The 16,644-nt window shown below is 39.0% G+C and overlaps 1 protein-coding gene across 6 annotated transcripts in view; it reads right to left on the bottom strand.

Moving 5' to 3' along the window:
• Positions 1-938: 938 nt before the first annotated feature.
• Positions 939-16,644, bottom strand: part of SYTL2 (synaptotagmin like 2) — a 129,841-nt gene continuing 114,135 nt past the window's right edge. For all 6 annotated transcript variants that reach the window (XM_081536941.1, XM_081536938.1, XM_081536940.1 and 3 more), the window contains 8 exons: positions 15,525-15,694; positions 14,318-14,420; positions 11,698-11,868; positions 9,556-9,634; positions 4,580-4,679; positions 3,081-3,286; positions 1,339-2,225; positions 939-1,117 (listed from right to left, as the gene is read on the bottom strand). In XM_081536941.1, the coding sequence (XP_081393067.1) occupies positions 2,080-2,225; positions 3,081-3,286; positions 4,580-4,679; positions 9,556-9,634; positions 11,698-11,868; positions 14,318-14,420; positions 15,525-15,694 (975 nt within the window). In that variant the 3' untranslated portion in view covers positions 939-1,117; positions 1,339-2,079. The remainder of the gene's footprint in view (positions 1,118-1,338; positions 2,226-3,080; positions 3,287-4,579; positions 4,680-9,555; positions 9,635-11,697; positions 11,869-14,317; positions 14,421-15,524; positions 15,695-16,644) is intronic.

The raw sequence follows: 16,644 nt of genomic DNA on the forward strand, positions 1-16,644 counted from the left end.
GAGGCAAGCACTGGAGCTGTTTTCAATGACATTTGTTAGATACTTGTTTTAAAATCTCACTGTCTTGTCACTAACTAGGCTTACCCTGCTTGCGTGCTTAGTTGTTCAGTCGTGTCCGACTCTTTTTGACCTCATGGGCTGCAGGCTCCTCTGTGATTTTTCAGGCAAGAATATTGGAGTGGGTTGCCATTTACCCCTCCAGGGGATCTTCCAGACCCAGGGATTGAACCCATATCTCCTGTGTCTCCTGCATTGCAAAGAGATTCTTTACCTGCTGAGCCATCATCAGCTTGTTTTGGGAATGACGAGCTAGTGGAGTTCTTTCTAACAGGGAATGATGATTCATGTATTAAATGACCCAACAATGTCTTTATGGAAAACTTTAAGAATAAAAGACAACTTACCTTCCAAGCTTTCAGCTACTTCTAAAAAATAAAAGTTCTACTCTTAATAACATAGCTGAAGCTTCCAGTTTAGAGAAAATCATGCCCAGAGTTGCAGCAAAGACTTTGGAGAAATATTAGCCCAGAAGTTCTTTAGCCTGGCTTGTGAATTTAGATTTTAGAATTCCTTCTTTAAAAGAAATTTTTGAAAATTTTTATTTATTTATGTTTGGCTGTGCTGGGTCTTCACTGTTGCATGCAGGCTTTCTCTAGTTGTGATGAGTGTGGGCTACTCTCTATTGCAGGGTGCAGGCTTCTCATTTCAGTGGCTTCTCGTTGCAAAGCATGGCTCTAAGGTGCATGGGCTCAGTAGTTGTGGCACACATGCTTAGTTGCCCCGTGGCATGTGGCATCTTCCCGGACCAGGGATCGAACCTGTGTCCCCTGCATTGGTAGGCAAACTCTTAAGCACTAGACCACCAGGGAAGTCCTGGACTTTAAGATTCCTAACATAAAGTATTTCATTTAAAATAAGAAGTCAGATTACTTTGACAATACCATTAAATCACATAATAATTTATTCTAAGGGTTTTTACAAAATACTTTATGAAAATTATACATACATAGGAAGGAAAGTATAATTTAACAATTTACATTCTAATTAAAACTTTGTCGCAAATCATGTTTGTGACCACTCTCATGCTGCTTCATATAGTAGAGTTGTAAGAATAGGGCTCGGGGCCGGGGCAGTGGGATGATCCAGAGGGATGGGAGGGGGAGGGAGGTGGGTGGGGGGTTCGGGAAGGGGAACACATGTAAACCCATGGCTGATTCTTGTCAATGTATGGCAAAAACTATTACAATATTGTAAAGTAATTAGCCCCCAAGTAAAATAAATACATTTATAAAAAAAAAAAAAAAAAAAAACAAAAAAAAAAAAAAAAAAAAAAAAAACAGAATCTTATATACGCAAAGTTTTTGTTTTTTTGTTTTATATATGGGTACCCTATTATAAAATACAGGCTTGAAACTTAGGATTAAGCCAAAAACTTAATTTCACCTTTGGCCAGTGGGTGGCACCAAAGCACATAAGACTTCAACATTGGGAAAAGGGAACACTTCTCAAAGCAAAAATACATGCAGTAAATTCAGTCTCATTGCCCTAACATGGAATTCCATATTTCAACAGAGACTACAGAGTGAATAGTTTTCTTATGAACAAATTCTTTATCTTCACGATATTCTAATTTTTTTCCCCTGCTCGTAGGAATATCTTTGAGTCACTCTTCTCCCAACCAACATTTTTTCAATTCCTGCAAGGGTTTTCAATGATCAAATGGGAGGCCTTCCTAACCCTTTTGTGGTTTGAAACACATGATGGCAAACTGGAAACTTTTGCTTATTAACAACATTTAATATTTTTGGGGCAGCTTTTTCTTTGAAGCAGCAGCAATGCTTTGATTTTCTTAGCTTTCTCAAACATCTTCTTTTAACGTTGCAGTCACAAATTAAGTTGCATATTTTGTTATTATTTAAGTTTTTTAGTCCTTGTAACCAAAGAAGTATGTGCAGGTTGACTTTAACATGCTATGTAGCATTTGTTCCAGGCAACAGATGGAAGGTGAGGATCTCTGCCTACAAGATCAGATTCCACCTGTCTGGTGGTTTTCAGTGCAGGAGCCCGTGGACTTTGGCTTCACTTGGAAATCTTGGCAATCAACAGCATTCGGAGAGGCAGGATTGCTTCAATCCAAGTGTTGGGAGACTTCACCATCTTTTCCCAGAGAGCCACTTCCTCTGAAGTAGAGTCCATCCAATCCACTTCAGTACCATAGCTTTTGCCTGGACAAAAAAGGGAAGCTTTGCATTTAGAAATAGCTCATTGGGAAAAACTGAGTCATTCCCTAATTACAATCACCAATGGAGACAGCTAGGAAGAGTTTCAACATCACCAGTAGGGCTGGGACTCAACAGAAGAAAAGAACTGTTTAATCATCTGAGATGTCTGATAATGGAACTCTCCACAATTGGGATTATTCTCATTACTCTCAAGAGAATGACTTCTCTTCTTGTCCATAGAAAATGTAGATGAGAATCTGTCAGGTGTACAATGGAACAGTAGGGAGGATTCCAGCATTGGGTTGAAAGCGACAGTAGGTGATCTCTAAGGAAGTGTAGTTACAGCTTTAGTGTCTAACAGACTCAATTTTGAATCTTGGCTCTGCCACTTATTAGCTCTGTTTCTTAATTTCATGGAACATCAGTGTCTCTGGGTATAACATTAGAAATAACTCACAGAACTTCTGTTTTATGCAAGATCAAATGCAGCAATGCAAATAAAGCACTTGGTACAAGTGACCAGTGCTCCATAAATGTTAGTTGCTATTATTATGCAAAGCACACATTTAGCCATGAAGGGCCATAAATGGTTTTTCAGGAAAGGGTAATGATGAAGGCTTTTCTGGTTTCCCCCACAATAACTTAAGCTCTGTGTGGACAAACACAGTATCCCATCAGTCTTCATATCTAGAGTCCCTGGCACACAGCTTGACATTCCTTCACTCATTCATTTCATTACACTTAACAGAAATAGAATATCTGTTTTCATTAGGAGGAAGCAAACCAACCAACCAACCAACCTCTAGTGTCTCCAGAAGCATTAGACTCATGGAAAATTAAAAATGTAACAAATGTTACCTGTTCCAAAGCCAATCCGAAGACCTCCCAAAAACTGGTTGGTTAATTTGTAATGATCCCAGACGGTAAGCTCTACACAGGCTTCTGTCAGATCCTCAGGCCTGAACCCATCATAGACCATGGTGTGGTTGAAGACAGGGTTGGTGGTTTTCCCCACAGCTCTCGTCTTCTGGCGACTTTTCCTACTTGTATCTGGAAGGATGGTACTACAAAAGGAAACATTATTGTGAGAGCATTTGAGTAAGACAGCAAACTCTCATGCTTTTAGTGTGCTTCAGCTACTGAGGATTGGCAAGAGGAAATGGAAGAAAAAAGAGCATAGAGAGATGGTAATGGTAGGCATTCCGCTGGCAAGATTATGCACTAGAGTGGACCAGCTTGCTTTGAGGAAGTCCTGACTCTGCTACTTATTGGCTGTGTGTTGTGGCAAATTGACTTAACTTCTCAGACACTTGCTTCCTCATCTATGAAATGGGAATGGTGATGCCGACCTCATAAGGTTAATATTAGAATTACAGATTAACCAAACAACTTAGTTCAGTACCTGCATTTAGCATTTACTATATAGCAACTTTTTGAGGATTCCTCTAAAATCTACTCCTGATTATCTGTGGTTGCCTAAGAAATTAGTCTTGTACAGAATTGAAAAAGAAAAGAAACCTCTCCAATTCCCTAGATTTGACTTTGGGAATAAATTACATATTTGTGATTATTTACATATAATTTATGGTAATAGTTGAAATTAATTTACCCTACCATGCCTCTTGTAAAGACAAGAAGGGTTGGGCCTAGTCTCAGAATGGGAGATTGACCTGAGCTGAAAAGCTTACGAGTTGACATCTGTGAAGAACATGTATAGGGAAAATCCTAAAAAATGTCATATTAACTTAAATAGCTATAATTGGTCTTCTGATAAAATCTATATAGATAAAATTAGGTAGAGAGAATCAGGACAGCACAATAACATCCGTTTAGCTACTATTTTCTAGATGCCAGGCATTTACATTATAACTGAGAAAAAGGTTTGCAACTTAAAAACCCAAACTGTTTCAAGCTCTTATGAGCTAATTATTAGTGTGGATCTGTTTATCAAATAACTTCTAGATATTCACAGGCTGACGCAAAAGGCTTTTTTGCAAATGGGCCACAATACATATGTTCCATAAATGATACAAAGGGTGTGGTATCACCATTAGCCATTTCATAAACTCTTTGGTACTGAATATTGTCCTCACCAGCAGATGTACCTCCTAGAAGACATTATATATCTGAGTGTGTGCTCTCCAGTTTCCATTGTATATATTCCCTCTTAAACTAAATGAAGCCCTGCAGGGGGTTCATGTCAAAGATCCTTCTAGCTTGTGTCACCACTGTCTCAAGTTATTTCATTTATACTATGAATGATGAACTTCAGCATCACAGTTACAGAAAATTAAAACCAAATGGCAAAGGCCAGGCTATTGCAGAACTGAGGGAGGCAGAATTATCGATGCTGGTACCATTTAACAAACGAATTTAGATGGCTGCCCCTTAGCAGTGGTAGATCGAGGCATTCCTTCACCCAGATGTGCACTTCTCCAGTTGTAGGAAGTTTTTTACCTATAACAGAAAGAGAGAGAGAAAATGAAATTCCACTGCCATTCCTCTCTTGGCAGTACTGCCTCCGAAGATGCCAATCTAAAAATGGTCTGGCACAGCAATGCAACTGAGTGCTTGATGATATGATCCTAAATGATTATATCTATTCTTAATTACATCTTTCATAGTCTGGCTGTATTGAGCTCAAGTAGCTCTATAAAAATAATTTATTGCAAGTACAGAATATTACAGCATTGTTTCTGGGTCTTGCTTGGTTCAACAAGATCGATTATAGATATTAGGTATGTGAATCATCCATTTATAGTCATGTTCAAAACTACTCAGTGAGATGCATATACTTTTCAAATATTAATACCATTATCAATCAGTGCTCATAGGAAGCATTTAAACAGATTTGAGTATGAAGTAACCAAAACAGGTACTGGTTTAGGTATAGTTCACTCTTGTTAAAAGTAGTTATGCATTTCATAGGAGTATTGTATAGACACACATAAGAGCCAATATTATAGACAGGGAATTGCTGAGAAATTGGCCTTAGTCTGAAGTTTCTATATAAGTTGGGTGCACATGGATTGAGGGGAAAAAGTGAAAGTGTTAATCTCTCAGTTATGTCTGACTCTTTGCAACCCCATATTTTTCTGGATGGGTGAACCCAGTCTGTCAACCAATCAGTGTTTAATGAGCATCTATTATATGCTCAGCCCTGTGCTAGGAATGCTGTTGGATATACAAGGAATGCAAGAAATCTATGTGCTTGGGAAATGTTTACAGGTAAGCTAGAGACAGAAACTCAATAAAAGCAGTAAAATGTAATATAGAATGAAGTGCCAAGTTATTACTGTGACGTTCTAAAAGATGATGTGATCAGTTCAGTTCAGTTCAGTTCAGTCGCTCAGTCGTGTCCGACTCTTTGCGGCCCCATGAATCGCTTGTGACCCCATAAATCGCAGCACGCCAGGCCTCCCTGTCCATCACCAACTCCCAGAGTCTACCCAAACCCATGTCCATCGAGTCGGCGATGCCATCCAACCATCTCATCCTCTGTCGTCCCCTTCTCCTCCTGCCCCCAATCCTACTCAGCATTAGGGTCTTTTCCAATGAGTCAACCCTTCACTTGAGGTGGCTAAAGTATTGGAGTTTCAGCTTCAACATCAGTCCTTCCAATGAACACCCAGGACTGATCTCCTTTAGGATGAACTGGCTGGATCTTCTTGCAGTCCAAGGGACTCTCAAGAGTCTTCTCCAACACCACAGTTCTAAAGCATCAATTATTCGGCGCTCAGCTTTCTTCACCGTCCAACTCTCACATCCATACATGACCACTGGAAAAACCATAGCCTTGACTAGATGGACTTTTGTTGGCAAAGTAATGTCTCTGCTTTTAAATATGCTATCTAGGTTGGCCATAATCTTCCTTCCAAGGAGTAAGCGTCTTTTAATTTCATGGCTGCAATCACCATCAGCAGTGATTTTTGGAGCCCAAAAAAATAAAGTCTGACACTGTTGCCACTGTTTCCCCATCTATTTCCCATGAAGTGATGGGACCAGATGCCATGATCTTAGTTTTCTGAACGTTGAGCTTTAAGCCAACTTTTTCACTCTCCTCTTTCACTTTCATCAAGAGGCTCTTCAGTTCTTCTTCACTTTCTGCCATAAGGGTGGTGTCATCTGCATATCTGAGGTTATTGATATTTCTCCCGGCAATCTTGATTCCAGCTTGTGTGTCTTACAGCCCAGCGTTTCTCATGATGTACTCTGCATATAAGTTAAATAAGCAGGGTGACAATATACAGCCTTGACGGACTCCTTTTCCTATTTGGAACCAGTCTGTTGTTCCATGTCCAGTTCTAACTGTTGCTTCCTGACCTGCATACAGGTTTCTCAAGAGGCAGGTCAGGTGGTCTGGTATTCCCATCTCTTTCAGACTTTTCCAGAGTTTATTGTGATCCACACAGTCAAAGGCTTTGGCAGAGTCAATAAAGCAGAAATAGACATTTTTCTGGAACTCTCTTGCTTTTTTGATGATCCAGCGGATATTGGCAATTTGATCTCTGGTTCCTCTGCCTTTTCTAAAACCAGCTTGAACATCTGGAAGTTCACGGTTCACATTATTGCTGAAGCCTGGCTTGGAGAATTTTGAGCATTACTTTACTAGCGTGTGAGATGAGTGCAATTGTGTGGGAGTTTGAGCATTCTTTGGCATTGCCTTTCTTTGGGATTGGGATGAAAACTGACCTTTTCCAGTCCTGTGGCCACTGCTGAGTTTTCCAGATTTGCTGGCATATCGAGTGCAGCACTTTCACAGCTTCATCTTTCAGGATTTGAAATAGCTCAACTGGAATTCCATCACCTCCACCAGCTTTGTTCGTAGTGATGCTTTCTAAGGCCCACTTGACTTCACATTCCAGGATGTCTGGCTCTAGGTGAGTGATCACACCACTGTGATTATCTGGGTCATGAAGATCTTTTTTGTACAGTTCTTCTGTGTATTCTTGCCACCTATTCTTAATATCATCTGCTTCTGTTAGGTCCATACCATTTCTGTCCTTTATCGAGTCTATCTTTGCATGAAATGTTCCTTTGGTATCTCTAATATTCTTGAAGATATCTCTAGTCTTTCCCAATCTGTTGTTTTCCTCTATTTGTTTGCACTGATCGCTGAGGAAGGCTTTCTTATCTCTCCTTGCTATTCTTTGGAACTCTGCATTCAGATGGGAATATCTTTCCTTTTCTCCTTTGCTTTTCGCTTCTCTTCTCTTCCCAGCTATCTGTAAGGCCTCCTCAGACAGCCATTTTGCTTTTTTGCATTTATTTTCCATGGGGATAGTCTTGATCCCTGTCTCCTGTACAGTGTCACAAACCTCTGTCCATAGTTCATCAGGCACTCTATCAGATCTGGTCCCTTAAATCTATATGTCACTTCTGTATACTCATAAGGGATTTGATCTAGGTCATACCTGAATGGACTAGTGGTTTTCCCTACTTTCTTCAATTTAAGTCTGAATTTGGCAATAAGCAGTTCATGATCTGAGCCACAGTCTGCTTCCGGTCTTGTTTTTGCTGACTGTATAGAGCTTCTCCATCTTTCGCTGCAAAGAATATAATCAATCTGATTTTGGTGTTGACCATCTGTTGATGTCCATGTGTACAGTCTTCTCTTATGTTGTTGGAAAAGGGTGTTTGCTATGATCAGTGTGTTCTCTTGGCAAAACTCTATTAGCCTTTGCCCTGCTTCATTCTGTACTACAAGTTGTGATCCATTTTGATCACAAAATGATGTGATCAGTGAGGGTAAATGCATTCAGGAAAAACTTTACGGAGGAGATGGGATTTCACCTAAGACTTGGATAGGTTTAGGGGAAGAGGAAGGCATTCCAGGGAGGAGAAACTATTATAGGAGCAAACACTCAGAGGAGCCAGAGTCCATCACATGTGGGTCTCCTGCCCCTCCCCCAGCAAAAAATAATCATGGAGAAAATGGGAAATGAGACTAGCAGAATTTCTATGTGTGTTGATCATAAAGGATAGGATGCAAATTATATATAAAAGAATCTGTCTTTTAAAAAGATCCAGATGTAACAAGATGGCAGTTTGGGTGCCATGTGGCCTAAAGATATGTTTTGCTTGTCCTTTTGTTTTTTTAGCTGAATTGGAATGCCTTTCTCTGTTTAATCACTGCCCTCACCATCATTTCTGTCATCCCACTACCTTCAAGAAATGCTTATTTCTATTTATTTATCTATTTGGCTGTGCTGGGTCTTAGATGCAGCATTCAGGCTCTTTAGTTGTGCCACGCAAACTTTTAGTTGGTCACGCGGGGTCTAGTTCCCTAAGCAGGGATCGAACCCTGGCCCCCTGCATTGGGAGCACAGAAGCTTAGCCACTGGACCACCACAGATGTCCCTCATATGAATTCTTAAGGAGAATAACTTAGGGAACTGTGTGGGAAATGAAAGAGGGGTTAGCACTCATTCCCTGACAGTCTCTTGCTCCTTAACTGTGCTAGAGACCTGAGGCTCTAACATCAAGGATGCATTGTAGTAATTTTGAAGAAAAAGCTTTCTACCCTAATGAGATCTTGAGAGTAGAGGACAAATGAGCTCTAATTTCTTAGAGGCTTAATATAAATTCTTTTAATTCCCACCCATGGGGGGAAAAAACTACTCCAGTTCCATTTGTATCACAGAACTACACAGGAAAGGCCATTTACACTGTGTAGATACAAACTTTGGGGAAAGTGAGGCCAAAGTTAAAACAAGGGCTGTAAACTGGGCTGAGAAAAAAATGAGAATTTTTCTCAAAGAAACAGAAAATATAATGGTGGTTACCAGGAAGGGGTATAGAGTTTCAGATGGACAAGATGAAAAAGTCCAGAGACATGCTTCACAACATTATAAAGATACTTAACACTGCTAATGTACAGTGGTAAAGAATCTGCCTGTCAATGCAGGAGATGAGGGTTCAGTCCCTGGGTCAGGAAGATCCCCTGGAGGAGGAGATGACAACCCACCCAGTGTTCTTGCCTGGAGAATCACGTGGACAGAAGAGCCTGGTGGGGTCCATGGAGTCACAAATAATCAAACACAACTGAGTGAACACGCAACAGCCACAACTAATGGCACAACTTAAATACGGTTAAGAAAAATTTTATCTTATGTGATTTTTTTTTCAATGCTATGTGTTTTGACCACAACTAAAAATAAAGAAAATTTTCTAGTTTACAAGTATGGATTGACTCATTTGGACCCTTACTAAGTTAGTAAATAGAGCTTCATCTTTGAAAAAAACAAAAACAAAAACATAGAACTCAAAGAAATCCTTGGAGAGGGAACGGCTAAGGTAAGGACATAAATCTGGACAGAAAATCAGTACATACCAGGCATTGGCTCTGGGACATACTGGAGAGCCAACTTCATCTCACCTCTGTTTTCTGCTTCAAGGGGAACTGGTGCTGTCTGGAAAATGAAGGCATGTCAGCAGGTGTGAGACACAAAGCATTCACCCTGTTTGTTGTGCTCTGTTACAGGGCCATATCTGCCTCATTTCTGAGGTTAGGTATCATCCATCAGTGCCCTGGATTGAAATTTCCCTCCCCATCACAGATAGACTGTTGCTTTGATATCTGGGAAGGCTACACTGTGTGTCCTGGAAAACTCTGCAGGGTACCCAGAACACATTTTAAGTCTTTCAGTTTAGAGAAGTCAGAATGGCTTTCCTGGAGATGGGAAAGGTGTTCTGAAATGTTTAGATTTTTATAAAAACACATACATTTTGGTTAGTCATCCAGCCAGCACATAAAACAACTTATTTGTATTTTCTTTCTTTGAAGGAGTAGGAAGAGCCAGGGTATGGGTGGGGGACAAATAATACATTTTAATAGCTGCATTAAGCTAATTATTTTAGACCAGATGAGGAGATGCCTGTAAGAATAACAAAAACTGAACAATCATTTTACAATGTACGCCCACGGCTGATTCAGGTCAAAGTATGGCAAAAACCACCACAATATTGTAAAGTAATTAGCCTCCAATTAAAATAAATAAATACAATTTAAAAAATGTATATTTACTATAAAACAGGTAGTTTTACTTTCAAATTCTGGTCTTTTAGAGCCTTATTGCCCAAACAGGGCTATATGTCAGAAACATAAGGGAAGGGAGCTAAACATGAGATGTTCTTGACAACTTCTGAGAAATTCTTAACTAGCAAGTCTTAGGCAGACCTAGAAATAAGGGCTTCAGGTGACTTTGATGTGGTATTTTGGAACCATTCCTTAAGTGGAATGGCTTTACTGTATAGATATTTAACAGTTTGTATAAATTGTATGTATCACAGTAACCCTCACATTGAGAACAACAACAAAAAAAACTGGATTAAACAAATCTATTTGAAAGTGCTGAAGAATTATTAAGATAGATAGGGTTCAAGTGGATAAGCTGTTGTAGCCTGAAATTCTCTGTTTCCACTTTGAGGCATTAGCTGCATTTTGAGTAGTACTAACTGAGAGTACAATAAGCTTAGCAGAAAGAGGCTGAGCACAGCCTTTCACGGGGCTGGGGAGGCAAAATTTGGCAAGGAGAGATGGTCTCAGAAAACACGCTAGACTAATTGTTTTCAAAGTATGGTCCCCAGGCCAGCAGTATCAGCAATGCCTGAGAATCTGTTAGAAATGTATATTCTTGGGCCAGATCTTACCAAACCAGAAATCCTGGAAACAGGGCCAGAAATACGTGTTTTAATAAGCATGTCAGGTGAATTGGATACATGCTAAAATCTGCAAACTACCTCCTAGGTTTTCAGTTGGAGCCCATGAAAGACCACAGCCTAGAAATAGGGGCAAAGAAAAACGAGATCAGACCATGTGAAAGCCGAACCCCAGCTTCTTGTCAGGTCATTACCAGGCTAGATTGAGGCAGGGTGTCCTTTCTCTGTGTGTCAAATGCAAAAGTAAACCCTCTCAAATTATCCCTAGAATTTTTCACATGCAGTGTCTAGCGTGCAATAAAAAAATGAACAGGCATACCAGAACAAAGGGCCAAATGACCAAACAAAATTAGATGAGACTCACAAATGTTTAAGATATAGGAGTTTTCAGATACATACTTTGAGTACCTTTGATTAATAAATTCACAAAGATAATGAGAAGATCAAGAATTTTAGCAGAGAAATAGAATCTATAAAAAAGAATCAAGTGAAAATATAAATCTGAAAGTTTAATAACTGAGGACCCATAGATATCCATCTAGATATTAGATAGATACTAGATTAGACACAGCAGATAAGAAAATTATTGAACTAAAAGATAGGTTAGCAGAAACTAGCCAGCCCAAGGAATAGACAGGGGAAGAAAGACTAGAAAACATAGAAAAGAGCCTAAGAGATTTATTGGACAGAGTGAAAGGACATGATGATCCCAAACAATGGATAAGCATTCTGAATGAAAATGGAATTTTATAGCAGCTCTCTCCTGAATCCCAGGCCCCAAACCACCAAACCAAACAAAAAACTCCAAACTTACCTTCCGCTTTAGAGGGTACCACTTCAATTGTTTATTCTGTTTGTTGTCCCAGTCCCAAGTTTCCAAATCAAGTTCCACTTCCCCTAGAAAACTATTGCGCTTAAATGTATCTCGATGCCAGACAGACAGGTTCAGCTTCTGTGTCTTTAAGATTTGCTTGTCGATTTTATACTGCCGTTCAAAGGAGGAAATTAAAGGGGTAAATAATATTTTAGGCCAAAGTTATGACATAGAGGTGAAGATAAAGTCCTCTGTGTAGATCAGATTTTTCTCATCTGTTAGGTTTGAAGTCTCAAAAATACTGCAAAGTCATCTTATTCTAAGTGTCTTGTTTCAAAAAGCTAAAATCCATCTTCCACAAAAGCTGATTTTTCTTCCCCTTTCTGGAAAAGCAAATCATGGCTCAAGTATCATAGTTGGTAATAGCGCTCTAAAAACAAAAGCCAATTATTCAATTTTTACTGGATGTTTTTAGTTCTAACTAGATATAACATGAATCCAATTCAGTCTAAAAATACAAATGAAGTTTAATCCAATGGTCTGTTTTCTACCTGAGGACAAGGTATTTTTTTTTAATAGACTAATTGTTAGAGCAGTTCAAGATTTGCACAAATTGAAAAGAAAGTACAGAAGAGTTCCCATATTTCACCTGCTCCATATATATACAATATATACAAACTCTCCAATCATTGATATTCGGCAAGGACAAAATATTTTTCAAGAAAAGATAGACCTGTTTTTTGTTTTTTGGGGAGGCATCCTAACAGTTTTAACCTGAAATGTAGTCAATTCTTGATTATATATAATTATGGAAGGGATAATAGTCTTTCTAATCTAAAAATAATCTCTACTTAGCTTTATGATATACTACTTGAATGTCCATTTTGGTTGTAGTAGACTTGCTTTTCTCTGAGTTTACCATTTAAATGAGCTGGGTTTACCTGAGTTCATGGTTGAAGTAGATGACCTAGAAATAGCAAGGGTGCTGAGGTGTATCACAGTCAAACTGTAATTAAAAACTTGCTACAGAAAATCCACAGACAATTCACCCATGGATAACTGATGGTTAATTTAATGCCGCTCTTTTTCTCAGAGGATAACCAAATACTTGGACAGAATTTCCAGAATGAGAGAATGAATAATACTTCTCACATTTGTTATTTTAAATAATCTGTTACCCATGACTAAGGCAGTATGAGATAGTTTGAAGGAAGATAGAATATGGGCATTTGAGTGAGGTATATTCTCCACTCATCTATCCAGCCATCTCTCCTTCCAATAAACATTTTTAAAGTACCTATCCAAGACACTGTACTAAGAGTCAGCATTTACTGTTTAATGCATACTATACTATGGACTTCCCTACAGCTCAGATGGTAAAGAATCTGCCTGCAATGCAGGAGACCTGGGTTCAATCCCTGGGTTGGGAAGATTCCCTGGAGAAGGAAATGGCAACCCACTCCAGTATCCTTGTCTGTAGAAAAACATGGACAGAGGAGCCTGGTGGGCTACAGTCCATGGGATCACAAAGAGTTGGACATGACTAAGTGACTAACACACACTAATGCATACTTATCACTTTACACATATTAACTCTTTTAATGTTCACAACTACTGAGGTAGGTAGGCACTATTCTTTTTTTTATTATAAATTAATTAAAAAAACTTTTTGGCCACACCATGCAGCAGGAAGGATCTTAGTTCCCCCATCAAGGATTGAACCTGTGGTACCTACAATGGAAGCTTGGATTCTTAACCACTGGACTGCTGGGGAGGTCCCACATAGGTACTATTCTTATCTCCCATTTGCAGATCTAAAGTGCAGATGGGTTAAGTCATTTGCACAAGGTACACAGTTTATAAGCAACATAGAGTTGATCCCTGCTCTCGTGGAATTTACAATTAAACCAGTGGTTAAAGTGCTGAATGTCAACGCCACCTATTGTGAAACAAAGAGACTGAGGCAGCAGACAGCAGGGAAACCTAGGAGTTAAGGACAGCCTCTCACAGAAAGAGGCATTTCAGGCTGTGGGAAGTAGTTATGGACAGCATGTGGGGAAGAACATCCCAGTTTGAAGAAAGAGAAAGTCCCAGCAGAGTGAGAGAATGTAATTCCTCCAAAGAACAGAAAGGAATCAGGGCAACCTGAAAAAGATGATGAAAGTGGAAGGATGAGGCTGGAGCTCAGCTTCTCAAGGGAGGGGCGTGCATGTTAAGATGGGCGGGTTTGACCTTAAGGCTAATAATGGGAGTCCTCCAAGATTTTAAGCAGAGAAATAACAGGATCAGAATTGGGCTTTTAGGAGATTGTTTTGGCTGCAGTGCTCAACTTTATCATCTATGTATCCAGTTTTCTTTATTTCCCTAAGCTTCATTTGCCTCATCTGTGAGATGCAGATAATAATAACCCCTGGCAGAGTATGGAGGGTGTGCATGAGACAAGGCATCCAACAGTCATGGTGTATCATCTCATACAAAGCAAATTCTCAGAAAGCGGTTATTCATTTCCTTCTCTCTTGGGGACTGACTTCCTCTGTAGAGATACTACCCAAGATGACATGGCCTTTTAAATGCATAGGTCACCATTTGGGATTTTCTTAAACAGAGAGGTTGTAGGTACCCGCAGTATCTCGTTATACACAGGATTCAAAGTTTTCTTCACTACAAGTGTTTTCTTCTTGCCCATTTTGCCTTTGTCTGGTAACAGGTAAGTCTTCACGTATCTAAAAAGAGAATTGAACAGACAAGAAGGTCAGAGAAAATAAAAGTGACATGTCTACCTCTACTTTTAAAAATGCATTAGAAATTGATAGTAATAATTATTTCATGATACTAGCGAAAGTAGTATATAATAAATGCTCTCATCAACACCTCTATACTTAAACTTCTAAGTGATTTCAGTGGAATGGATCATTTTAAAGTGTTTTGAAGATTTTTAAGGGATAGTCCCTGAATTCCTTTTTTCCTTTGACCTTAACTAATGTAGGGCAGGGGGAAGACAACTGACCTCTAATATGATGCTTAATTTTATTGGCTAGTGATCTATTAAGAAAAGGCTTTGATGCTTGCAGAATTAAAAAAGACTGTCTTTTGAAAGAAAAATCTAATCAGGCCATATTCAATGTAAAACAAAAAAAAAAAAAGGAAAAAGAAAAAAGAAAGGCTATTGGGCCCAGCTGCTTTTATAACAAAAACAAAGGGTTGGGCTGCTAGCAAAATAATTAAGAAACAGACTTCCGCATGGGGGTAAGTGGGGACTGTCATTCAACTTTTATAACTGAACTGAAATGCCATGAAACCTGTGCTTTCAAAAATGAATTGGTAATTCCCCCTAAAGTTCTGTAGAATATAATTTAAATGTGTAAACTACCTTATTCTAGAATCTTAACTATCTCTGCATCACTGAGCACTATAAAGTATGCCCAACATGTCCCTCATTTTAGAAAAAGCCTGAAAGTGTGGAGAGAGACGGGGCTCAAGCCCTCGTTACTCATTGTGCTGCTATAAACAAACAGTGGCTTATCTTCTCTGTCCTTTGTTTCCTTATCTGTAAAAAAGAAGGAATCAGGACAAGATGACCTCAAAGGTTCCTTCCCACTTGAAACGCTTTGTGTTTCTCTGACATTCTTATAATTTAGTAAGTTTGGCGTATGAATCTATAAACAGCATTTTTCCCCAACTCTTTTTCTCCCCCCAAATCCTGTTTTTTCCCCCGAACATTCCTTTTTAACACAGTCACACACATACCTTCCCTTCAATTTCTTTCTTTCTTTCCCAATTTCTACAAGAGTAACTAAGAGAAAATAATGACTCCAAAATGTACTTACGGGTCCGAACGCTGTTTCTTAATATCCGCTGCTGCTAAGTCTTTACACTGGGCCACAAAGACATGCAACTCCTTCAGTGAGTCCACATAGTCAATGGCAAACTGGATACTTCCTTTCACTTCCAGGTTGCCAAAGTCTCCGCTATAAACACTCATCACACTGCCGCTGACCTGAAAACGTCGGAAAATATGCAGTGTCTCTGTCTCACTCTCGAATCCAGCACAAGGATTACATGGGTGTAATCTTTGCTTGCCATTATTTCTCTAGTTTGCATATAAAAGCAGCTAATTTAATATGGCATTAAAAAAGCATACCAACACAGACAACCTGACATGATATACATGACATGATGACTGGTGTTTAACAAAAACTGCCTATAAGAGACATAGATGAAAAGTATGAAATGCAAAGTTATTTAGACGCTGACTCATTTCAAACCAGGGTGATTTTATGGTAGTGGGTACTCAGAGTCCCATTTTTAGGCATGCTTAGAATTTAAAATGTTAAATAAAGAGGATGTGAGAAACCCCAGGCACACAAATCACAGTGACACATTGCTCTATCAAATTTCCAAGGCACTAAAAAGGAATTTTACTATGTTACCCATCCACTGACTCTAAGAAAATGCTTACTGAGCCATACACTTTTAGAGGTCAGGAAGGGTAGAAAATGGATGATTGATGAAGGAAGTTTAAAGCCTTCCCAAGGCCATACATTTGATTGTTATCAGCAGAAATTCAATTTAAATAGATTTTTTAAAAAAGAGTTTGAAAAATGCAAGGCCAGTAAGAATTTAAGCACAGATTTATCATTCGTTTAGCATACCTGATGAGATCTGGGCATGTATACACAGATCATAGATATTTGGATAAATGTATGTGGACATATTTATATATATGTGTTTCTATACACATGCTACATGCACACACAAAACTATCTCACTTCTATATAAAGTCAAATTCTCCAAATCAAATCTGAGAACTACACTTGGGGAGCTTCCTTTGGAAAATCCCATTCTGAATCCTTCCATGAGGCAAAGAATCACCTCTCCTTTTAATGTGAATCAGTACTTTTAGTTGTCAGAATAAATGACTTGCTAAAAGAGAGGTACAATTCCATA

This window comes from Giraffa tippelskirchi, chromosome 10 (assembly GCF_054371585.1).
Source record: "Giraffa tippelskirchi isolate mGirTip1 chromosome 10, T2T-mGirTip1v1.2.pri, whole genome shotgun sequence".
Taxonomy (NCBI): Eukaryota; Metazoa; Chordata; class Mammalia; order Artiodactyla; family Giraffidae; genus Giraffa; species Giraffa tippelskirchi.